This window comes from Colobus angolensis, unplaced genomic scaffold (assembly GCF_000951035.1).
Source record: "Colobus angolensis palliatus isolate OR3802 unplaced genomic scaffold, Cang.pa_1.0 Scaffold256, whole genome shotgun sequence".
NCBI classification, from domain to species: Eukaryota; Metazoa; Chordata; class Mammalia; order Primates; family Cercopithecidae; genus Colobus; species Colobus angolensis.
The window spans coordinates 1,803,066-1,830,254 of record NW_012115777.1 but is presented as its reverse complement, the minus strand read 5'-3'; the positions used below and the strand labels follow the sequence as shown (position 1 = coordinate 1,830,254).

Sequence of the window (27,189 nt, the reverse complement as noted above, 5' to 3'; positions counted from 1 at the left end):
TAAAGAAAGAATATATATACACACACATGAAATATATATATTTATAGAATATCGATACATGGCATTGAATGACTATATTATCTCCAATTTCTTTTGGTTTAACAAATTAGTAATTGCAAATTAAATCCCAGGAAATCTTGTCATATTTGAAAAGAGTTTTCTTGGAAATAACTCATTTCTAGAAAAATAATCAAATTATCTGTTTTCTCATATAGATGATCCCCTTATTAATTTTACTCAAGATTAGAGTGATAACAAAATACATGTTAGAATGTAAGTATAAGCACTCCTTAGAAAACGGCAGGGTTTGCAGGGTGCAGTGGCTCACGCCTATAATCTCAGCACTTCGGGAGGCCAAAGCCGGTGGATCACCTGAGGTGAGGAGTTCAGGACAAACCTGGCTAAGATAGTGAAACCCTGTCTCTACTAAAAATACGAAAATTAGCTGGGCATGGTGGTGTGTGCTTGTAATCCTAGCTACTAGGGAGGCTGAGGCAGAGAATTGCTTGAACCCAGGAGGTGGAGGTTGCAGTGAACTGAGATTGTGCCACTGCACTGCAGCCTAGGCAACAGAGTGAGACTCAGTCTCAGAAAAAAAAAAAAGGCAGTGCTTTCCTAAATAACAGATTGGGTATATTGAGCAAATTGTACATAAGTTTAGAACCCTGGATATTCTCAATCTATAATTAGTCCTAAAGAATTCTGTAACTAAAAGGGAGAAAGGGAAGCTAAGTTGTTTATACAACAAACAATATAAGCAAAGTCTGAATTTCCAAAAGCAACTTTGTCTTAAGTAAATGTGATTACATTTTAGGATGCAGATATATTCTTTTGGAAAGTAGAAGGATGACAGAAACACAACACAGTGCTTCTTAAAATCTGTGTATAATTTAAATAGCCCTGAGAATTTTTACATTTTCTCTTGTCACTATAATCGCTAGGGCTTTTATCTAGGCCACAATTACCAATACATATAGAAGAAAAAAATAAATTGGTGGTTAAGACTTAAGCTATTTAGAAAATAAACACCTTAAAAAACATGTTACATAAATATCTCTAAAAGGGAAGGTTTAACAGTACATGGCACACAGTAAGCATTCAATGGGTATTTGTTGAACGAAAGAATGAAGTTGAACAATAAGGAGCAATATGAGCTAAAATTTAACATGGATTTTATTGCTTTCTTGTTTGCCCTAGAATAAGCGTTCTGGAAATCCAATGAATAGATAAATCATATATTTACAATTTATAATGTGACATTGGGCAATGAAATATAAAGGTATTTTGGCAATTTAGATAAAGAGGCATGCAGACATTTGTAGATCATTAATGAAATGGGCCATTTAGCCTACCTGTGAATTTAAGTTAAAAAAATTAGGCTGAATTATGCATTGGAAAGATTTTGCTTCATTTCCAGCTCACTGCAATATAAACTAGAAAATTGCCCATTTATGTCAGAGGCGTGTGAACCAGAGCAACTCTGTCTTAAATAGGAGCTGGGTAAAATGAGGCTGAAACCTACTGGGCTGCATCCCCAGATGGCTAAGGCATTCTCAGTAACAGGATGAGAAAGGAGGTCAGCATAAAATACAGGTCATAAAGACTTTGCTGATAAAACAGGTTGCGGTAAAGGAGCCAGCCAAACCCACCAAAACAAAAATTGCGACGAGGGCGACCTCTGGTTGTCCTCACTACTACACTCCCACCAGTACCATGATAGTTTACAAATGCCGTGGCAACATCAGGAAGTTACCCTATATGATCTAAAAAGGGGAGGCATGAATAATCCACACCTTGTTTAGCATATCGTCAAGAAATGACCATAAAAATGGACAACCAGCAGCCTTCGGGACTGCTCTGTCTATGGAGTAGCCATTCTTTTATTCCTTTACTTTCTTAATAAACTTGCTTTCACTGTGCACTGCAGACTCACCCTGAATTCCTCCTTGCACAAGATCTAAGAACCCTCTCTTGGGGTCTGGATTGGGACTCCTTTCCTGTACCATTTAGATTAAGAAAATTTCTTGGAGGAAGTGTATCTCAGTGGAAGAAGGAAAAGCCATATGGCAAAGTGAAATGTAATGAGAACTTGCTCAAGAAAATAAACATTGTGAATAAAATAGTTGTGTAGAAATGGTTAATCATTTTTCTTTATGACTTTATTGCAAGCTTTAAATAAGTGATACAACATATTTATCCTTGTAAGGCAAGAAGCAAGCATGGATAGTGATAGAACTACAAGGTGGGAGATCGTTGGCTTTATCATTGTTAGTTGATTTTTTTTTTCCCCCATTTATTCATCAGGTACTTTTCAGTCAGGTGCCCTGCTAGGCACTTGGTCTATATGGATGATGACATGGCCCCACAATCTAGAGGGGGCACCAGTCAAATAACCAGTCAGCAAGGAAATTTATATTACTAGTTGTGACACTATGAGCAATATGTGAAGCAGACAGGTACAAGAATAGAGAATAACAAACAGCAAGGCAGGGATTATCTTTGGTTTTCAGGTGATGGAACTGATATTTGAAGAGGATAAGAAAATGATTTGAGTCCATATGCTTGGTGAGTGGCAGACTGGGATCCTAACCATGTCAGGCTGATTCCACAGCCTGAGCTGGAATTAATGTTACAGTTTCCAGCACAAACTCACTGCTTAAATCCCTGCAGTGGCTACTCACCACCTCTAGAACATAAAGTTCAATTTTCCTGACTGTGCTCTGCCTCTCTAACTTCATTTCTTAGCAGTTCCTCTACACTGTTTTTGTACAACCATGTCTGTTTTGTACAATCATGCCTTTGCTCTCACTGTCCTTTTGGCCTATCCCCTTGCCCTGCACAATCCCTCACCGAGGTTCTTGGTTTCTCCAGGAAGTGCCCATGAAATCTCCAGTGGAGGTTAAGTACTCTTCCTCTGAGGTCTTGTGAAATCCTGTTAATTAGCTCTTGGCAGATTACTACCTGTGGACCAGGTCTAGCTGCTGCATGTTTCTGTAGGTCATAAGCTAAGAAAATTTTCACATTTTTAGAGTTGAAAAAAATAAAAAAGATTAACGTTTCATGACATATAAAATTATATGAAATTTACATATCAGTATCCACAAATAAAAAGTTTGATTAGAACACAGCTATGTCTACTCCTTACAGACTGTCTGTGGCTGCTTTTGTGTTGCAATAGCAGAGTTGAATATTAAGTTGTAAGAGACCATGTGGCCTGTAAAGCCTAAAATATTTACTATCTGGTCCTTTACAAAAAAAGTTTGTTTATTCCTAATCTAAATCACACAGTATTTTAAAGTGGATCTCCCTGAGCTGGTTCCAAGCTTCCTTATAGGCAGGTATCACAAAATCCATCTCACTACCACCAGCTCTCCAGCTCCTCACTGTGGTACTTAGTTAGGGAGCATTTAATACATATTTGCTGAATGTCTGATGCCATACTTTTGTTCATAGGGTAGTTCTTCAAATCCTTGTAAGCAGCCATCCTGCTACCCATCCAGTGTTTCCCTTTACAGGCGCAACATGCAGCCATTCCTATTCTTCTGGTGACATCGAATGTCCTGAAACTAATCTGGTTTAGTGCCTCTTTACATCTGTTTTTCTTTTTAAAACCAGGCATTATTTCTGAAAATTATGAAGAACTTACCGTTGGTTAGAATGTGTATCATTTTAAAATAAAAATTCGGTATCACATTAATAAATAACAATGATCTTTCCTTCTGGTTAATGAGTAATTGGTCTATAAAGACAAAACTTAATCAATATGATATCATCTTTTTCTCTTTGGTAAGAAAAAGGAAAGGAAAATGTATTTGCTGGCTGACTTTTGGTTTATAAACTTGAAACCTGTAGTTTCTCTGATCTCCAGTGTGGAAAAAATGAAGTAAAAATTCAAATATTTACTTCTGGCATCCCAGAAGAAAATACCAGAGTTTCTACTTTATTTTCTCCTTCTAAAAATAAAGGATTGGAAATTTACTGAGGTCTGATGTACAGTATCACAGAGGTGCCCCTGTTCAGGCATGACTCACACGCAGTAGTCAAGGTTTCCTGAGGGTGGCATGGAAGCACCACCGTGGGGTCGGGTGCCAGAGGGGCCTGCACTTTATTTGCTGTTAGCGTTTTTCTATGTATTGCACTTTATGTGAGGCCAGTTAAATTGGTTTATAGATTATGTTATTTAATTGTACCAAACTACTACTCACAAAATGAGCATGTTGCCTAAAATGAGTCCTAAATAACAACTGTGGCTTGAAGAAAAATTGATAATGCAAATATGAGCGAGAAATGAGAATATGACAGAGCTGGTACCTCTTCTTCAGCTGTGCTCTGTCAGTCATGCCTACAGGTAAGAATGATCATCTATTTCAGGTTAGAGAAGCTGGCTAAAATTTAAAAAAACATCAGAAACTTCAGTCGATGTGATACATTGACATGTTTTCTGTAAATTCCAAACTAAGCTCATATTAAATATTATGAATATTGTGCATTTGTGAGGCATTTTTTCAGATGTGACTGTCTATAAAACTAAGTGTTGAAATAAATGGAATCTAATATTACACTTGTGAATTGCTACATGACAAAGTTAAATAGATATCTTAAAGAAAAGTGAGGCATATTTATTAACATACTAGTAATTATATTTTAAAGGGAGAGTAACATTTTTATCATTCATAAGGCAAATAATTGTAAAATGTTTACTTTTGCTTTATCTTTTACATTTTTTGACTTTTAAGTTTATAATATCCATTTTATATTACTATCGCAGTAAATATACACTTACAAACCTACAAGTAAATGTATAAAGAGGAATGTGCTCCCAGAGTTTTACTGATAGGTGAACATCACCAACATTAAAAGATGGCTGGTCTCATTAGACAAGCCTAAGCTAGTTAAGCACAGATTGTAGGGGAGGACATTCCTCTCTCCCCCAATCATTTTCATTTTTACAAAATGCTTAGTTTTCGTGTTTACCAGTAATTACTTTTTTTGATGAAAAAGGATATAATTTTGAGAAAAGAATTGACTATACTCCTAAGTCAGAGTCTACATTTTTGGACGAGGGGAATATTTTGTCATTTCTCTCCTTCACATCCTGATAGAATTTGTGATCATTTATGATTAATATTTTTGGTACTTACTTATTGTTGGTCTCCTTTTTGAGATGTTAGGACCCAAAAACGGAGAGATAATGTTCATTGTATTGACTGAATTTCAGGTGCCTAACACAGGGCTGAACCCAGATGGGGTGCACAGTGCGTGCTAATGGACTACTTTTTAGAAGCTAGAGATAAGAAGAGAGGGGAGGGATGAGAGTGTTGTGGGTATGGTTTCCTCTCCCTCTGGGATCACAGCAAACCATGGACCAAGAAGGTGACTTAGCCCTGGAAATGAAATTTTAGATCTACTTTTTGGGGAATCCTCCTGTATAATCAACAGCATCAGTTCACTTTAAACATCATTTGCTTGTTCAGAAATACTGTCAGCCTTCCAGGGTTCGGTCTACATTTCTCAGCCATTCTTTAAATACACAGTGATTTAGACTATGTCTACCCTTATGGCCTCAACTTAAATAAGTAACTGCAATATTGGGCCTAAAGGCTGCTGACCTTTCTAGGGTAGTAACTTAATGGGCAATCTTGAGTGTCCATCATAGGAATCACACAACAACATAGCTAGGCTATGCTAATCAATTTTTCTTCAAATTATAAATATAAACTGGATAATTTTATCCAATATAATAATGTCTTAATATAGTCATTTCAGTTCATTTTGATTTGTTCTGATTGAATTTAATTCCCTTTACTTCAATTCAGTTCATACTATATGTCAAACACTGGGGATTAAAAGAACTATCAGAGTTTTCATTTAATCTAATTTCCTCATGGGGGCCTACTATGTGCTAGGCGATGCTAGATGATGGTTATGCAAAAGTGAATTAAGTTGGGTCTCCTGAAAGGGGTTCACAGAGCAAGAGCCATGGATACCTACAGTGTGTGATAAATCATGGGACAAGATAACTCCAGTGGACCATGGGAACACAGAAAAAGAAATAATGAGGGTGTTGGTAACCCTGATGATTAAATAATTCAGTCTCATGAATGAGAAAAGGTATATACAGAACACAATCAAAGAAACACAACAGTCAGTGATCAAGTGAAAAAACATGGACAGTATAAAGGTAAAGAAGAACAAAGATGGGTTTAGGATATGTGGGGAAGTTTCCTGGAGGAGCAAATACTGAAACTGGTTCTTCACCCTCCACCTCTTTTTCTGGACTACATTTTACCAAGCTAAAAAAGGAGGGGCAGAAAAGAGAGAAAAAGGCAAGATGCTATGAACCTTTTTATCTCAAACCTCTGAGGCACAACTTCTGAGATGATTAAAAGTAAATTAAAACTGCCCAGGAAGTCACGGGCTGCATATGAGTGTCTTCCCACCAGGAAGCCACAGCTCACTGTTTCACGGCCACTCTTTTTTGTATGATGTAAACTTGTAAACACTAACCTTCCTCTTTTTTATAGTCATTGAATAGAACACAAATTCCTTCTGGACATTATTTTCCAGCAGAAGTAAGAAACACAGTGAAAAAATGAATAAAGAGCAATTGTTTCTTTAGCTCATTAGGGCATTTGCTGTTTATGAAGTCGCAGGGATTTGCATGTGTTGGCATTTGCAGGCACAGTTGGATAGCGTTACTTTGTCAAAATAATCTATAGAGAGTATTCATTGTGAGTCAACTGATGATCATTTTGCTGCTCAAGAGCATTCATTATCTTCTAGAATTGAGGTTTCTATGATTTGGGGATTATAGCCAATTGAAATTACAGTGTGCACAGTCTAGCTGGGGGAAGCTGTGAGAAAGTGGGCAGGCTTAGGTAACAGATGCAGCTGGAGTGAGGAGCTGGGCCTTTGCCATTTCTTTACCTTGTGACCTTGAGCAAGTCACTTTTCCAAACCTTAGTTTTCTCATTCATATATGGGGATAACCATACCTACCTCATGAGAGTGTGAATAGAATTAAACAAGGCCAAATTAGTAAATTCACAGCAGAGAAAGCACTGACTAGATTACAACTAGAATTATTATTAGCAGTAGTAGTCTTTCATTCTTATTATCTTAAGGAAAAAATAAAATAATCACTTTTGGTGAGGATACCTTTGTCTTTAATAGATGTATTCTTCCATGGGCTGATGTTATCTTTCAGCTGGGCATGATCTTTTAGAGTTTTAAAATGAAACTTTAGGAGATTGGAGGGATTTAATAGGTTAATTCCCTAACCTATGGCAGGTAGATAGGGTACCATCCCTAACCCAGTACTTCTGAGTTAAACCTTCGTCTATCTTTTGCTTGGGAACTAAAATGGGAAGAACAAAGTATGGATTTCCATGGCTTATACTCATGGATCCCAGTTCAGGTCTTTATAGTTAATAAGAGTAGGTTCAATTCTTTTCCCACATTTTTCAGACAGTTATGTCCTCTTTGAGTTCTGTATTTTGCAGCTTAAATATCTCCAATTCCTTGAACTGTTCCTTAACTGAGACTGTATCTGCCCTCTGCACGACCCTGATTTCCTGCTGGATGTGCTTCAGAAAGTTAATGTCTCTCCTCTTAAGTGTGTTCTCAGAAATGAATGCAGTATTCCAGATCTCTCAGCATAGAGTGTAGAAACTCTGTTGCTGGAGACTCATCTTTGAAATAAATAATCTTGGTAATAAGATTTCACAGTTATTTTACATTTAAGATTAAATCATTTTGAAATTTAAATGAAAAGTTAGAGAGGCAATGACGAGAACCACCCATACCAATAGCACACAGAAATAAAAAGAAATATCTTTTTGCTCACTGACCCACCCAAGATAAAAAAGATTCCATTCTTGTTATCTTGCTTGTAAGCAAATAGTAAATTCTCAGAGCTTGAATAACTAGTTCCTCTTGCAGCATGCAAGATGGTTGGACTAATTTAGCTTTAAAAAACAAAATTTCAAGTGACAGTTACAAGAATCAAAATCCGCACGTGCTATAAAAGTACGAGGGCAAGTCGATTTTAAAAGATATATCCAACCCTGTCTCAAAAAAATGAAAAAAAAGATAAAGACACAGGTACATCTACATACTGTATGTAATTTGGCTTGAGAATAATATCTTACTCTTTAGCTTTGGGCTAAACTCACACATACTTTTAATTCTATTGTATTGAATTCTACTGTAGAAATACTAAACATACCTTTATTTAAAAGAAAGCAGCCCTTAATCTCAATATGGATCAGGCTGAAATATACCTTTTAAATTTATCTGACACTTTTTTTTTTTTTTTTTTGAGACAGGGTCTCACTTTGTCACCCAGTCTGGAATGTAGCGGTGTGAGTGATCGTGGGCTTGAGCATCCTAGGCTCAAGCAATCCTCCTGCCTCACCCTCCTGAGTAATTAGGACTACAGGCATATGCCACCACGCCTGGCTAATAATTTTTGTAGAGACAGGGTTTCACTATGTTGCCCAGGCTGGTCTCAAACTCCTGGTTTCGAGCAATCCTCCTGCCTCAGCCTTCTAAAGTACTGGGATTACAGGGATGAGCCACCATGCCCTGCCAGCTCTGACACTTTCATCTCCAGAGACTGAAATATAGATAGGTTTCAGGTTTATAGCTTCATAGAGGATGTGTCCTAAGCAATTGGTTCAACCTCAGGACAGTCTTGCTAGTTGTTTGAGGGAGGCACAGTTCAACACGACTGATATGGGTAAATATAGCAATTAGTTAAATAACAAATCAAAGTGGTATAAAGGTATCATCTCTGCTGTAGTACTGATAAGCAACATTTTTTTTTCACATTTCTTACCTAGATTCTTAGTATATGCTTTAACTGAGCTAGTTATCCTATCAGCAAGTGGAGCAATTCATCTGATTTAAGGAGAAGGCAGACGTATGATCCAACCAGATTTTTCTATTTGTTTTGAAGTGCCAAGATGGGCACAGCCTGGGGATATGTTTAATATAGACAATGAAATTTCATGTAGAGGAAAACAAGCTGAAGAGAGTTAAAGGGTCTTTGGATGCAAGGATGTAGAAATTTACATGGGTAACTTTTTTGTTTTTAATGTTGACTACTTGTGGAGATTGAGAATTTGTAGAGACAGGTGAAAGATGAAATCTTGACCACTCAATTATGTAGCAGTGAACAACAAATACCGACTCATATTGTATCCAATTAGGTATTTATTAGCTGAGGCAAAATTATTTGGAAAGACAACCAGGAGCTGCTCTGGGACCAGGTCCTGCCACTTCTAGTCCAATTAACATTGCAACAGCAGGTTCCATCTTGTGGTGGTTCATTTTAGAGAGAGGGAGAGTTTGTCCAGCAACCAGGCATTAACTTGATAATTAGGATGACAGAGGCTCTGTTCTTCCTCTTTGTCCCTATTTATTGGCTCAATTAGCTGTGTCTGTCTTGCATCTGTTATCATAAAAGAAGTACTTGGAAGGGAACTTGGTGTCTTAACTCAAATAAATAGCTTAACAAGCTGAAGGTGGTAGAAATATACTGCTGGTCTGATTTCTTATAAAATATGCTGGGTCTTGCATCCACGTAGTAACAGGAGATGGGAGGAGGATTTGCTGTTAGCTTCAGGATGCCAACATAAGTTAGCCAAAGCATGTGACTGCCATCCAAATAATGAAGAGGCATTCTTTGAACACACCACACCACACCACACACACACACACACACACACACACACATAGTATTATTTATATCAGCCATATAGGGACATACATTCTCCTGGAGCCAGGATACGGTGAGAAAAATTAAGAGTTAACCAAGAACTGTCTTTTGCTTAGAAACAACCAATATTTATATATATAGTGCTTTCTACTTGGAGCTTCCACCTAACGTTATCTCATTTGTTTACTCAACAATATGGCTGTCTCTAATACCCCAGTTTTATAGGTGAACAGACTGAGGATCAGAAAGGTTAAAGGCTTCCGATCCAGGCTTTCCGGGGCCAATTGCTATTCCCTTTCTGCTGAGCCCTGCTGGCTCTCAGGAGAGGGCCTGTTTATGGCTGAGTTGCAACTCCACTGGAGGCCAAGGAGGCAAGGACAAATGCTGGCATTTTCAGATAGGTATTTATTATTAGGCTTTGCCCTGTAGTAACTGTTAAATCATACCTTAGGTCTGCCTCTTGGCAAGGTCAGGGCACATATAAAGCATTTCTATAAAGTTAAATTCCTGATGGGAGGCTTTTAAGGTTTTTATATTTTAATGAAGTTATTAAAATGAAAGTTCAGACTTGCATAATTCATAAACATTCACTGCCTCTTTTAAAATCTCTTCTACTAAGCTATTTTTTTAAAAATTTCAGTGAAATCCTTATAAACATAAAACACTAACATGTCTTTCCGGTAAGATTAGAATAGATTCCTAATTATAGTAACTGGAGATTTGCTGTGATATATTATTGCCCTTTAGGCTAGTTTCATTTGCAATATTTTCACTACATTAAAGACAGTGCCATAAAATGCAGGAGTGTTTTTCTAGAGACACAAATTGCACTGGCAACTTGTAGTAAAATTAGCTTTCAAATGCTTACTTGTTTTTGTAAAGTCTAGAAATTGGAAAATTCCCTTAAAAATGACTTTCATAGCGGTATATAGTTTAACTTTGACTTTTAGTGACTGTCACAGATCTTTGCAAGTTGTTATCATAATAATGCTGCTGGATTGAGTGTTTTAATGGATTCAAACTCCTGCCAATATAGTTGATGAAAATTTGAAAATCTACAAGCTAATGACTTGCTTTTTTTTTTTTTTTTTTTTTTCTGGTACTCTTTGCAATCAGTCTAGGTTGTTTTTTTAAGCAACACATTTTTAGGTTTTGAACTTAGGGTAATTGCATCTTACTTTAAAATCCTTTCTTATTTAGATGCATAATGACATTGTATAAATGTAACGTCTTACTTCTCAGCAACAGCAGCCAGTAGTAGAAGCAGCAAGTACATTTTAGGAACATTAATAAAATAGAGACTTTCTCCTATTGCTTTACTTTCTCACTGATATGTTGAAACTCTTTGTATTATAGGGATATTAATATTTGATCTGTTTATGTGAGGCAAAGCTTTCTTTTAGTGTGTTACTTACCTTTCAAATTCATTTATGGCATTTATTTGGGAAGAATGACATCTTTACTATATTGTTCCCTATCCAAGAGCATGTTATTTAACTATTTATTTAGGTCTCATTTGAAGTATTTTGGTGAAGTTATATCGTTTTTCTCATAGTTATATTTATAAGAGAATTACTAAATATACTATGATATGTTCAAACAAAGGGATGCTGTGCAACCACTAGATATGGCAGACCGATATGTTGGTCCAAAGGATCTCTATTATATATTGCTAGGTGAAAAATAATTACAGAATAATGTGTTTAAAATCCCATTTTGTAAAATGCATATATATTTGTGTGTATATATATATATGTATAGAATTGATATAAGCAGAAAGAATACCTGAAAGGATATAAAATTTCAAATTATTTCCTTGAGTCAATTAACTCTGAGGAATGGGAAAGGATTGGGGGGGCTGATTTGAGTTACTTTTTTACTTATGTATGAAAAGAAGTGGTGGGGTTATGGGTTAACTTTGTTTCTTGAGCTTTCCTATAATTTTAAAACTAAAATTCTAGAGAAATATTTAAACACAGTGCTATTTGTGAAAGCATTTGTTTTCTTAATAAGGATATGAAAGTTCATAATATTCTCGACTAATCACAGCTGCATCAGTAGATTACTGAGTAATCTTGCAGTTTCATATGTATATGTAGTATATGTAGCAATTCTGCAAGTGCACTATCACGAAATGTGCATTCGGCTCTTTTTTTGTTAACGGGACACTTTATTAGTTAATTACACCATCATATTGTTGACTGAAATCAGTAGTTTGAAATCTATTAATTTCTTAATCATATTGCTTTAGTTTTGGGTAAAAGCAGTTTCAGTGGTTCTGAGGATATAAAATAAATGTGCTTATTTCTTTTTTAAAGTTAAATAAAATCATTTATTTCTGAAAGAAAAAATTTATAGAAAGCCTCCTAGTTTTCCAGTCATCACTGAAAACGATGTGCCACCAAACTTAGGCCATTAGTAATTCGAGAAGGCAGTCAGCTGCTATGGTCTTTTGACTTCCTTTGATAAGGAGTTAGTCTTTAAAACAGTGGACAAGTAAGATGCTGAATCATTGCCTTGTCTGTTCATGCTGGGCAAAAGGTGACCAAGGGATCATTCTCTGTCTTTACTTTTTCCCTTGAAAATGCCTTTATGACTGTCATTGAGGTATAACTACAGTAATGTGTGCATTTCTGTGTCACTCTCTTCTTTTATCTCTTGGAGATAGTCTGCTTCTTTTTTCTTTTTTTAACCACTAAAGGTGGTGGGGAGGGGGGAAATGAAGGAAGGAAAGAAGTAAAATCTTCTGAAAATGATGGCTAAAATAACCAATTGATTTTAAGAATTCCATTATCTGGTTTTTATTTATGAGCTGCTATTTCTATTATAATAGGATTACTACTGTATGATGCCAAAATAATTGCATTAAGTGATGAAACTAAGTCAGATCATTTGGAAGATGAAGATAAAATAATCAGTTAGATTAGTGGAATTTAAAAATTCATAACTGATTGTTTAGGCAAGGTATATTAAAGTCTGTTTCTTCAGCATATATTTTAGGGGCTCTGAGAACAGAGACATAAGTAGACACAATCCCTGCTCTCAAAGTAGCTCATGGTGCAGCAGGTGGCAAGACTATGGTGAAAAGGGAACAATATCTTCATAACTGAGATTAAGAATAAGGTATTAAGGAACCAAGTAGAAACAGTATATACTTTTGGAAGCAGAGGTGATTTAATAAAGTTTTTGAGACAGAGACTCGCTCTGTCACTCAGGCTGGAGTGCAGTGGCACAATCACAGCTCACTTCAGCCTTGACCTCCTGGGCTCGAGAGGTCTTCTCACCTCAGCCTCCCAAGTGGCTGGGACCACAGGTGTGCGCTACCATTCCCGGCTAGTTTTTTTATTTTTTATTTTTTTATTTTTTTTGTAGAGATGGGGGTCCCACTATGCAGCTCAGGCTGATGTCAAACTCCTGGGCTCAAGCGATCCTCCCACCTTGGCTTGCCAAAGTACTGGGATTACAGGTGTGAGCCACTGCACTTGGCCAGTACAGTTTTTTTTTTTCTTTTTTAAGACTGTCTTTGATGTTTCCATTTCTGAGCATTATTGTAGAGTTTGAGACTCAAAACTTTGCATGCTTTTGTCACCTATTATAGGCTTTACTATCAGGAATCTTATACCTTTATAAAAGGTATAAGAAGGGGAAAATAGCACTGACTTTTGCTACATGTTTTTAATAGTTTTATTAGAAACTCCCAAGTATCTCCTGGAAGAACCCACTAAATATAATTTTTAAAAATAGGAATTTGTGGGGGCTCTATTCCTCCCAGTGCATTTACCTGCTAGAAATTCCGACCTTCCTTATTTTTTTTTTTTCTGTTTACTGAATGAAGAGAAGGGAATAGAAGTGTCCAACTCAAGAATGCAAATGTAAGCATTCTGGGTTGGATTAGTGAGATATGCAGCTGTGGGCTATTTATGGTTACCCATGGAAAGGCTTGAGGGGTTCCTACAAGACAACACAAAGGTTTAGAGATGTCTCCTTATAAGCCTATAACACAAAACAGACAATACACTTATCTCAGTCTTATATTTCAATCTGTTCCATTTCCTAGAGCAACACGTATTTACAACCCAACTGTAAAGTAGTAAAGAAAATTTGACAAAGAATTTTTGAGTAGAAAGGTGCCTTTGAGATCATCCTGAATAGCTGTCCCTTTTATCTATTCTCTTTCAAACATCAAGGTGACTTCCTGATTCTAGTATTGTGGGATGTGATAAATAGGTAGGTATTACTCTAGCTCTACCTTTCAAGATTTTCAGACTTTCATCATATCCTTGTTCAGCCTTCCTTTTCCAGACCACAAAGTCCCACTGTTCCTAGCCTGTCCTCACACACAGCCCCTTCATCCCTCTATTGTAGCTGCCGTCCTCCAGCAGATAGTCATCTAACACCACTGTCTTTCCTGAGGTGGACAACCAAAACTCTGTGTATTGTACACATGAATGAGCTCTGGACTTGGACAAAGGTAGGGGATTTCCCCCCCCCTTTTATTTATAAAATCTTCTGTGACAACATCAAGACTTTTTTGGGGTAGCAAAAAAGACACATTCACTTGGTGAATGTCTTCAATGGACGGTTCTATGTGACGTTTTTCTTGATTTATAATTGATCCTGTTACTCTATACTCTAAATCGGGTCATGTTTTCCCTTCAGTGTATTATTTTTAGCTTGACCCAAATGAAGCACATCTACCACATTTTTTGGCTTACTCAGCTTAGCTAGATTTTTTAAATTTACCCACTGAGCTTTGCATTTCAATGGCTGGAAACATTTATCTTACCTTCAGAATTACGAGTTTTAAGGTGACTGGTGAAAGTGCCTTAGAACAGACCTCCCTGTTTCTACTTCTTCATCTGTAGATTTCTCTTGTTAACATTATCTAGCTGAGATGTATTTTCCTGGTAAGTTGTCTATTGCAATTCAAATTTCTTTAATTTTAATATTTATATATGTAATTTTGACCCAAAGCGTGCCATAACAATTTACAGGGGTAGTAAGCTTTTGTACTCCTACATCATACTGCCCCTCTCACAATAATATCATGTGCTCCTTTACAGAATTAGCCCTTGCTAAAATTTAGTTGTAAGTAAAAATTTTCTTTAATCTCCAAAAGGCATCCAAATCCCTTAAACTTGGACTCTCTTCCACCATGTTCGGCAACCTCTCTTCTGCACCTGTACAGATACAGCTGAAATATCACTGTTTTGTGTCTCATCCTCTTTTGTGTATGAAGAATAAGTCACTAAAAATAACATACCAATCTGTGCATTAGGAAGAAACTGATACAGTCCTTTCCAGAATAAAAATCATTGATGACTATTCAATGTCTGGTGTTAGGGACTTGTTGATCTCACCTTTGCTCTCTAAGTAGCCAAAGAACTAATTAAACAGTCAACCAACTGATTTATGTTAGTGAGTTCCATGATAGAATTTTAGTTCGAGTATAGAGGATATTTGGAATCAGATCACTTTTGGACATCTTTCAAACTGCAGCATGTAGTTACCCACCTGTTCTCCAGGCTGAACCTGCTGAGCAATGATAAGGACCTAGACATCACGTTTTATTCATTGGAGTCTGAAGACAGTCTGCTTGGGTTGACATCCTAGCTCTGTCAAATAGTAATCCTGTGACCTCGGGCAAGTTATGTACCTCTCTGTCCTTCAGTTCCATCATCAATAAAATCACATTAAAAATAGTATCTACCTCATAGGGTTGTAATGGAGATTAAATCAGCCATATGTAAAGCATTTAGAACAGTGTCTGGCTCACATTCTGCTATGCAAGTGTCTGCTGTTTTTGCTCATATTCCCAAAGATTGGCATGGTGCCTGGCACAAAGGAGTTTTCACATGATGTTTGTTGACTGATTGGATATATACCTGCTGGCTAAAGAATTTACTTAGGAGTTTTTGGGCTAACTGTTCTGAACAAATACATCACAGTCTATCACTTATTTCTCTTGATTTCACGTCTGCTCATTTCTCTAAAACTGTTAGTCCTTCAGGCATAGCATTTCTAACCATTCTGTGGAAACGAGTAATTGTGCCTGGGTCCCAACTTGTACCGGGCTTGGCTATAATCCTTTCTGATTACTCATTTTCTAGACAGATCCAGTTTCAAGACTTGTCATTTGTTTTTTAGACCAATCTGTTCACGTTTTAGGAATTTAGATTATTTTATCAATATTGTAGTTAAGCATTTTGAAGTGTCCCAGAATTGATATTATATTGTAACATTCATGCCTAAAATTATGATGAAGCTTCTGACATCACAGCCAACTTATTATGCATATTCCTGTTCCATTAGCTCAATAAGATGCCAGTTTATTTGCATATTATTGCTTGACCCTGATATCATGGCCAATTAATTTGCATATCCCTGTCTAATTGGTTCAAATAAGTTTTTGCCATTTTATTTATTGGCTTGGCTCCCAGACTAGTGGCTTTTAGTTCAAATCAATTGAATTTGGAGTGTTTTTCTTTGTTGTGCTTTCAGCACCAGTGTAAGGACAGATAAGGGTGGTAGTCAAGGGTATTAGGAAATAGCTTCAGAATGTACAAAGGAAACATCTATTGCTTTTATTTCCTCTTTCAGTGGAGGAGACTCAAGAAAAAAAGATAATAATTTAGACATGTGGGCAAGGTATTTTTCAGGGAAGAGGATACTGGACTGATGAAAGAAATAGAACTTCTTATTTGAGGAAATTCCATTATATAAAGCAAAAGATGTATTCTATGTTACTGAAAAAAAAAAAAAAAACAAAACCACAAAATTCTAACTTGGAACTTGGCTGACCTAGGCCTCAGTTAAAATTATGACATAGTGTTTTAAGCTTCTGAAGTATAGTTTTCAAATTTAAGATGCATACAAATAACATAGGTATGTGTGTATGGATGGGGAGGACCTGTTTAAAATGCAATTTCCAGGTGCCCACCCCTAGATATTCAATTACAGCTTGGTTTGAATTAGTCCTTGAAATCTTAGTTTTTAATAAGTACCTGATGTGATTTTGATGGGGTTATGCAAAATATCACATGTTGATAAATACTGCCTGAGGGAAGGACCTGCCTCTGCTGGTTCATGGTTTCTCCTTGGAATCTAGTAGTTACCTGAGGGTGGGTGAGTTGCTCTTTCCTAAATGATCTCAAATATTTAAATCTGGCTGCATTTCCCAAATTACATTTCTAGGACAGTAGAAAAGGAGATAGAGAAAAGACAAACCCATGAGTAACATTTAAAAAATGGCATTTTCCAGAAAACAGAGTGTGTGTGGGTGGCAGGAGAGGGACAGGGTAAATTTTGCTGGCCTAAGTCACAGTAACTAATTCACACACTGGCAGTGTGACATATAGTGATGGCGACTCCTTCATCACCACGAGTCCCCTGTTCCCTATCATTTCCCTCAAGTAGTTGGTGCCCCTTTCAAACATTTCATTTCCCTTTTCTTTTGGAGACTTAGATGTTTTGGGGGAACTCTTCTACAGCTCCAAATGTTGCCTTTCACAGTACAGATTTCATTTCATAGTGACAAGGCAGGACCAGGGATGGCCAGGAAGAGGACTAGGGATGTGAACAGAGAGTGAAAGGGACAGAAAAATGATGAAGGAGAGCACTTTGCAACCATCGTTGACCTGATCCCACCTCCTAGCCACCCCGCTAGCTCCTTGATGTTCAGGAGGCTGCTGGAATAGCTACATGTGATTTCACCCCTTTACCATATGGGTTTCCAGGTTTCTCCCATGCTTGACATACTTTTGTTATGTTCCCCATTCCCCCAATATAGGTGAATGCAAACCACATCAAAGGACTGTACGCTTTTTACCCTTGTTGATTTTCCATGGCTACTAGCAGTACAAACACAGAAAGAAGTCTCAAAAGAACTACGTGCTAGCTTCAGGGAATGAAGGAAGTATAACAGGTCTGTGAGACCACATTCTGTTTCATATTGGGCCCAGCAAGAAGAGGAATCTGCCAGAAAGCACAAGTGAAGCAAGAAAATCAATTTGTGGTTCTGAGAAGGCAAGAAAGGGGGCTGCCCTGGAGCTATTTGACTAGGAGAATCCATAAGGGTTTACACTTACGAACATTTTCCCCAGTCTCCAAGAATCCCTCCATCTCCAACAATCCATGAAGACTCCATTTCTAGTCTTCTCTACTGTGAGGACCTCATCTTGATGTTTTGGCTTTGGGCAAGGAAGGCACCTCACGCAGGTTAGAGCTGAGGAATCCTCGTTCTCTCCCATCTTGAAGGTAGGGGTGTGGGCAAGGCTGAATGCTATATTGGAAAGTCGTCTGCATTGAGAACAGGGGGATCTGAACTTCAGTCCTACCCTCAGGTCAGCTGAGATCAAATGTCAGTAGTGATAAGAGCAATTGCAAATAATGAACACCCCCATCTGTGTGCCACATGCAGGAAGATAGTTTATGGATACTGTCTAATGCCTCTAAGCTTCAGTTTTCTCACTGGTAAAATAAGAATGTCATCTTCAGAAACTACCTCACGGTGCTATCATGAGAACCACATGAGAAAACCAAGTTAAAAAAGATTTCTAAATTAGAAACTGTTCTCTAATTGATAATGTGACTTTTTAACAGTCAAAAATAATTCTCAGATTGAAGTAGAAAAACAGAATTTCTACTGAATAGATCAAAATTTAAAAGCTATAATCACTTCAATTTTTGCTGATTTTAAAGTTTAGTGTTTCCTTCTTTAAACAGCCATGTCCTTAAACAGAAAACTTTCAGAATTTCATTTAATTTACAATAGAAAGCCTAAACTAAACTTACAGTATTGACATTCCTCATTAAAGCTGTACTCAGAAGTGTCAAATTTCTGAGATGACAAAAAACAAAGTGAAACACCAAACTTGAGGAAAGTAATTGCTGTGACACAAATAGGGACAAGAAGCAAATTATCTGATTAGTCTCTGACTTGGGAGTTTACACAGGTATAAATTTAAGAATAAAAGTTACACACTTTAGCTTAAAACTGTGAGACACACAGCCTCATACCTTTGGGAATCCTCAACGTTTCCAATGCCTTCACTTTGACCTCTTTATTCTCTCCCCCAATTTTCCCAAGTAGAAAACATTTATTGTTTGAAGGAAGATTTACTGCACATAGAGATGTGTAAAAGGCAACGAAGCTATTGAGACATGTTTACTAGGCAAAAGGCTTGATTCTTTCCAAGTACAAGGCAAAAAATCCTACATGTATTCTACAGCACCAACTCCCTCCTGAAGAACAGTCTTGCAGCCTGCAAGATTCAAGATCTCAATACAAATACAATCATGCACTGTGTAACCACATTTCAGTCAAGGATGGACTGCCTATAGAATGGTGGTCCCGTAAGATCACTGTATTTTTGTGGTGCCTTCTCTATATTTACATACATAAATACAATTGCCTACAGTATTCATTATTGTAACGTGTAGATTGGTAGCCTAGGAGCAATAAGCCATACCACATAGCTTAGGTGTGCAACAGGCTGCCGAATCTAGGTTTGTGTTTATGATGTTTGTGCAATGATCAAATAACCTAATGACACATTTCTCAAAATATGTGCCTGTCGTTAATCAACATGACTGCAGTTAAATTCAGAAATCCTCACTGTTGCTCACAAGCACTTGAAAGTTGGGATATTAAGAATGCAAGTGCAAGAATCTACTGTAGAGATGTGTATAGTCCAATTAAGCTTGTCACTGTAAAGTATGAAGAGCTGGGATTTGCATCTTTTGGCATATGGATATACAATGGAGGCAAAATCTTTGTGCAATGCATTTTGAATGAATACTGTAGGAAGGAAACAACCTTGCTGGAGAGCAATAAGAAAATTATTTTACATATGTTACCATGTTTTATTTTCTCAAATGTTTTGTTAATTATCTTAATTCACTATAGTGTCTATGCAAAACGTGGGCCTACTGATACGTTTGCCTGAATTAATCAGCTAATTCCATCAAACAATCAGATAAACTTTTTTCCCCATTGAAGCAAGTAATTGGTTAAATCATCCATTGGTTGCTTTCCCATGTTGCATATTTAGCCCAAGATTTGATAAAATTACTAATAGAAATGACTACAATAGTATTTAGTGAGCACTTAGTTGTGCCAAGCCCTGTGCTTTCATTTAATTCTCATAGCATCATCAACAAAGTCCTCTCATTATTCCCACTTTATAGATAATGCAGCTGAGGCTTAGAAGAGTTAAATAAATAACTTGTGCAATGTCAAATTGCTAGTTAGTGGCAGATGGAGTTTAAACTCTGGCAAAACAACCCACTTTGGTTCCAATTAACTAGTCATTTCCAGCAAATGTACTTTGGCATTTGAATTACCTAGAATGATCTTATTATATAATTTTGGTCTCCTCATACATCGGTCAACCTACTTTGAGACAGACCATCCAAGTGCTTAAAGTTATTTTAACGATAAGTGGGTTAGACACATTTGAAATGCAAGAGTTGTTTTTTCAGGCCATAGCTCCTTTGTAAATAATTCATTATTCATTCAGCAGCTATGCTTAGTGCTACCCGTCACTGAGAGCATTGTGGGAGGGATAAATACAGAACACAGTCTAGTGAGAGAGAAGCATGATGTTTGAGGGGTGTAAACAAACGGCTAGCGGCATTTAAAAAAAGGCAAAGATTTGTTCTACTGGGATGGATCTTAAAACCATGAGGTCTTAAGACCTCATGAGTGGGTGGCATTTCAGCAACAACCTGGAAGAAGTGAAAAAAGTGAGCCATGAGGTATCTGTTCTCTCTCCCAGACACCCCATGGCTGTTCTGTCTCCCAGATGCCCCATGGCTATTCTCTCTCCCAGACACCCCATGGCTCAATTCTTCACTTCTTCCAGGTTGTTGCTGAAATGCCACCTACTCATGAGGTCTTCCCTGAACCCCATTTAAGATGAATCCCCAATACTCCTTATCCTACTTCCTGCTTGACTGCTCCATAGCACCTGTTACCTCTTGGTAGACTCATGCTTTTGCTATCTGTTGGTTTATTTTCTGTCTCCCTGCATTAGGATGCAAGCTGCAGGAGGGGAGGGTCTTTGCACAGTTTTATCCACTAATGTAAACCTAGTGCTCAGAACAATGCTGACTTAAAGTAGGGACACAATATATGTTTATTGAATGAATGGAGGAGATAATACTTAAGCTGGGCCTAAAGAATGGGTAGAATTGGCTAGACATTGTTGGCAGGAAGAGAATTCCAGGTGAAGGAAATGACCTAAGCAAGTAATGGAGGCAAAAAGTTGTATAGTTTGTTTGCAAAATAGTGTGCTGGTCAATTTGGTGAAAATGAGATATGGCATGACATAGGCTGGATGTATCTACAGTACATATACTTAAGTGAAGAGACTGATTATGGCTTAATTCCACAGGCAGTGAGGAGCCCTTAAAATTAGGGCTTTTTAGCTGGGCGCAGTGGCTCACGCCTTGTAATCCCAGCACTTTGGGAGGCCGAGGTGGGAGGATCATGAGGTCAGGAGATTGAGATCATCCTGGCTAACATGGTGAAACCCCATCTCTACTAAAAATACAAAAAACTAGCTGGGCGAGGTGGCAGGCGCCTGTAGTCCTAACTACTCGAGAGGCTGAGGCAGAAGAATGGTGTGAAACCAGGAGGCAGAGCTTGCAGTGAGCCAAGATCCAGCCACTGCACTCCAGCCTGGGCAACAGAGCGAGATTCTGTCTCAAAAAAAAAAAAAAAAAAAGAGAAATATCTATCTATGGTGATGGGAACTCATTTCTGGGACCCTGGAAGAAGCCAGGACAAATGAGGGGCCCTGAAGCTTTTCTGGCTTCATGGTAAAACTGCTCTGGAATTCTGCTGAAGCATATAGGATGCCTTAGGAAGACTAGCAGAGTACCTGACATAGGTGATGAGGGGATGGTTGGCATGGACATTTGGGATAAAGCATAAGAGAGAGGATACAAACATGACATGAAAGAAATCATGTCATGATAGTTGGCTGTTGAACCAAAGGACAGGGAAATGTTAAAAGTGTCTGAAGTTACCTTAGGATACTAAGTAATAATCTGGGAGTGAACTGTTATTGTAGTTAAAAATTTCTCTGCATGTTTTTCATTTATAGTCACATTAAATACTCTATATTTCTAGAGAACACTGTGGTCTTTGCTTTACATTTGCTGTGTTACACTACTAGGCACAATAAAAACAGCAAGGTATTAAATAGGGTCTTAATGACATGAAAGAATTAGTACAGCTTCCCCAGATGACTTATTTATAAAGAAAAATAAAGTTAGGTACCAGGAGAATTTGGCTGGCAAATTAGTGGGTAAAAGAGGGGAAGCTCAGCTGTAGCACTTTTTAGCTGTTATGCTTTAGAATAAAAAATCACCATGCTGCCTTAGGATGACCTTTTGAAGTTTGCAATATTTTTATTAAAGAAAGCATTGAATAACTAGTAATGTTGGTTGTAATTCCACAGCCACGGACAATGACAACTGCAGTCAATTTATGATGACCTTGTGGCATATCAAGAAAATTCCTCACACTTTAATGATTTAGCGGAAAATTAAAAATATAATTGATTTAATCATACGGAGAAGAAGAAAAATTATGTTCAACCGTGGAAGTGACAAGTCCTTGAGCTGACTTTGCTTTTGAGGCAGGGTATACATTATTCACCATGTTTTACTGAGATTGGGTTGTATAGAACTTTAAATCCCCACATCTCTCCTATCCTCAGCGTAAGCTGTGGAATTAAATGCATTACCATAGGGGTTCACTCTCAAACAGAGATTTCATTATGCATATATGTTGAAATACCATGTCTTTAATAAATGGTATTGTAGGAACTATGTTAGGCTATCAAATACCTAATAAATAAGTCTCAGAGAAAACATTATTTTTTATATCGTGGGTGAATTTTGACCAAAAACCCCCTCCACGCTCAACAAAATTATAATCTGTCATAATCACTCCCTTTCAGAAAAGAAGCAAACATTTTCAGCTTTCAATGCCATCAAAAAGACAATGGATACTTAGGCTCCAAAGAAGGAAAATAGATTTCATCTTCTATGCCAATTCCTATAAATTGAGAGTGGCTTCCTGGGGCACTGTGTTGGGATGAATTCTGAGACTGCTTCCAGGCTCCGTAGGAAAGAGAACTGTGATCAATTAAGGAGTGGGGAGTCGCAGCATGTGCGCCATGCATTTGGTATCCACGATGAAACAGCATTTGAAAAAAATCAATAAACACCGCAGGCTTACCAGATAAGCCACCCACATCCATCTTCTTCAGGTTCTTTGCCTCCAGAATGACAACAGTCAGCTTACCAGCAGTAGGTACGTAGCGAAGGGAGAAGCAGATATCACCCAATTTCTCTTGCTAAGAAAACCAATAAGAAAGCATTAGTAATTTTTCAAATACAAGTAAATAGAGTTTTAACATATATATTGTAATTCTTCAAGAGGAGGATTATGTTGGTTAGAATTTGAAAATTTTAGATCCATTGGCATTTACACAGTGGCCTTTCATTGACTAAGGTATCAAGAGTAGTAACAGCTTTTATTCTTTTTTAAGACCATCTATTTCAGTTTTTAACAAATATCATCTATACTTTAATGTTCATCAAAATATATCTATAATTGAATGGTGCAGGAAATGAGAACAACATGACTTTTAAAGAGAGTCTGTGCTCTGAATAGCACTGCAAAACTCTTGGCAAAATTTTCATATTTTTATTAAATAACTTTGAAAAAAGCCTAACATTTTAGTCTAATCAATCTACCTAAATTTTTGTCCTTTTACATTTCAAATAGGATTACCTCTAATACGCTATATTTAGGTTTTTGGGAAAAAGACTTGCATTTGTGTTTCATTAAATTCTGTTTGTTGATGAGAAATTCTGAATTCCTGATAGCTGAAATGTAACAAAGGATAAGGTTTTGCATTTTTAGTATTACTCATCTTAAGTGAGGTCTAACTTTTTTTCCTAATCCTAAAAATCTGAGCAGCAGGCTAGAAAATGGAAATCCATATTAACACAATGCAAATGCATCTCATAACTTCTCATGTTATTCCGCTGATACCATACTTTAGGCCCAAAGAACGTTCAACAGTCCTGTACTCAGGCGTTTTTGAACAACTGATCAAGTGTTTACAATGATGATGGTGTAGGGAATTTTACATTTTTTCGGAAAAGATTCCTACTGATTATCCTACCTTAAGTTTTTTATTTTCTAGGGTGATTAATTAAGAACTATACTATTGTTCAACATAAGTAGAATTTGCATTCACATTTATAAGCATGAGATAGAGATAGAGAGAGAGTGCAAGAGAGAGAGTTTGTTGTATGCCCCCCAGATACTGGAGGCTCTAAAGTGCTTTCTGACATGCAGGATGGCAAATCAGGACTTATTTTAGTGTTTCCCACAATGAAATGTGAATTCCGATGCTATAGAAGGCAACAGTTATGTCAGACTTCTGCAGATAGACTTTTAACATAGGAATGAGCTACAGAAGGCCATATACTAAGGCACTTTCAAGTTATACCCTTATCATGACTATATGTGTCTTTATCTATAACTTGACATATGTGTTAAGTCAGCCAGAGTCTCCAGTGTGGAAATAGGCGCCTAGATGTAATTTAACAGGTAAGAAAATGTAATTCCCCCCTCTTTTTTTGGGGGGGGTGTATTCGTTATCCATTTTTCAAAAGAGAAAGGTTGTAATTTATCTATAATTGAGAGGTAATACATTCAGTGTGTGAGGGAGAAATAGTGCCTCTTTCTGCTAAAGTAATGTCTGTGCTGGAAACATCACCACATATGTTTATGGCTCCAAGTCTTTAACTTCTTGAGTCCCCATAGCATTTTACCATACATCTCTATGTTACTAAGAACTCGGTTTTTGTCTTAGTGTGTATATGTCATAATTCTCCCACATGACTGTAAACTCCTTGAAGACAGGATCCATGATGAAATTATCACTTTCCACACAGTTTCAAAACTTAAATAAGTGGAAACTTTAGAAAATACCTGTGTTGAATTATCTAGGTCATAACCCCCTTCCATTAATATAAATAATAAAGAGTTACTTCTAATGTGCTGAATTCACCTGATGTGCCTACACACTCTTAGGAATTAATTTATACAACAGGAAAGGCTAGTGGAATAAATTACTCTTCAGAGTCTCTGAAAATAAAGAATGGGAGACAATATCATGGAAATTAATATAAAATATGGACAAATTTATCTGAACTTTATGGGACAAGAGAAATGTAAATGAACAAAATTGCTGTTCAAAATGCTCATTAGGAGGAGGGCTCTTTTTTTTTTTTTCAGAATTCTGTCTATTTTCCACAATAGCCTCCTTGGGGAACTGATTGTGTTGCAGGTTCAGGTTACTCTAACTGTTCTAATTAGGGATTTCAGACATCACTGCTCTCTCTTAAATAACATCTCCCTTTATGGGCCATAATCTAATTCCATGATTAATTTAGAGGCATTGCAATTGTGTTAAACAGGGAAATGTCACAAATGTCTTTCTTCCAATATCTTTTTATTCCTCAATCTTATGACACATAGGAAATGTAAAACATTTTACATAATATTTATTGTCAGAAGAGAGTATTTGTACCGTTTGAAAAAGTATGCTGGAAGCAGGAGAAACCTGTGATGTTACTTATAATTTTAAAGTTATGGGATGGGGAAAGAATGAGTGTTTGAAAGAAAAATATGGGCATTTTGGGAGAAAAAAATGAAAAAGTGCTTTTTTAAAGCACCCTTTACAGATCTACATTTGCTTCATTAGTTTAAGAACTTTAACATGTAAAATTTCATTTGCTCATAAAATTATCATAATTGATATGCCAAATTGAATGTGTAGTTTATATTAATTAACTGAAGTTACATTTCAAAAAGTTTTAACATTTTATTACTTCTGGATCTCCAAAATATTTGAAAGCTAGCCCTTGATTTTCCTGAAATTTGTGTCCTTTATGGGCATCAACAAGATAGAGAAAAACTCATTTCCAGGAAACGGCAAGGAAAATACCCAGTTTATACTAACCTTTGTCTTGTTAGTGAAGTTTTTGGAGGTTTAAGTATATGCTTTACCTAATGCTCTAAGAACCAGCTTTAGTAATTGTCTACCAAAAGTTTGAAAATTAGGGCAGCTTTCTTTTGCCACCTGATGGTTTGATCCTAGATTAATTGATTTAGGACATTTGCAGATACGATTGTCATGTGTTTCTCACATGTTGTGGAGGATGAGGGACTTGAAGTTCATGTGAAACAAGACCTAGAATATGCATCCTGGGGAGGCCCTGATACTGCCTGCAAGAAGGACACTCATGGTAGGAAGATCTGGACTTCTGTGTCATCCCCACAAGGTGTGTTCTATTCTGCCCCAGTCAAAACAAGGCTTGTGTTTGTGGCTTATATAGTAAGCCAGTGTTGTTACCCTGAATCAGATTTAAAGACTCATGCCAGTATGAATTTTTGGAAACAAATATTTTCATATCCTCAGTGAAGTCTTTCATTGAACTTCTGTGATGAGAAGAAAAGCACTTCTGACCCTAGAGTCTTGTTCTAGCATGTGAAGGTTTTACTGTATCTCTTGTCCATCAACATAGAGGAATTAGAAGAACCCAATAGTTTTATATGAAGAGTTTTACATCAAACTCTAATTTCATAGTTTTGGCATGACAGTTTGGAATAAAGATGGCTGCGTAGTAATTTATAAACATTTAATATAAATATTTTATTCATCACTCTAAAGTTCTAGAAACCAAGGTTTCTAAATTAAAAAAAAAAAAAAGTTTTTCATTGGTGGGATCATGGTGATGGGGACTAAAAGGGTTCTTGGAAAATTTGCAAAGAAAAAAGAAGATACCCAAATCAGATCCTTGCTGCTCCTTGACAATTTTGTCTGCTTTTTTCTAGAATAATCCTGTAAACTAGGTACTGTTATGTCCATTTTATATATAAAGACTTTGAGACTCAGAGGGTGTAGGTTACATAGCTGTCTCAGGAACTGGGGCAAACTCTTTTGACTCAAAATCATGAGTTTTCTTTACTAGTACACTGCTGTCTGGAATGATAGAAACTAATATTCCAGTTGGCCATCCACTTGGTTATTCCACTATTACTTTATATCTGTAACTAAATTAATGTTCAATACCAATCCCTCCCTTCAACTATTCTTTCCAACATCCTTCTGTCAGGGTCACTAATGCATCTCAATTTCCTTTCCCTCTGTTTTCCTCTATTCATTTAACCCACAAGTCCTAATATTTCTCGTTTTGTAAATGTCTCTAGATTGGCTTCTCCCTTCCTTCCTTCTTTTCTTCCTTCCTCCCTCCCTCCCTCCTTTCTTTTCTTTCTCTTTCCCTTCTTTCTTTTCTTTCTTTCTTTCTTTCTTTCTTTCTTTCTTTCTTTCTTTCTTTCTTTCTTTCTTTCTTTCTTTCTTTCTTTCTTTCTT

At 36.9% G+C, this 27,189-nt stretch overlaps 1 protein-coding gene across 5 annotated transcripts in view; it reads right to left on the bottom strand.

Moving 5' to 3' along the window:
* The window catches only part of SYT1 (synaptotagmin I), a 605,454-nt gene that overhangs the window by 89,925 nt on the left and 488,340 nt on the right, over window positions 1–27,189 (bottom strand). For all 5 annotated transcript variants that reach the window (XM_011946952.1, XM_011946949.1, XM_011946954.1 and 2 more), the window contains one exon: window positions 22,974–23,091. In XM_011946952.1, the coding sequence (XP_011802342.1) occupies window positions 22,974–23,091 (118 nt within the window). The remainder of the gene's footprint in view (window positions 1–22,973; window positions 23,092–27,189) is intronic.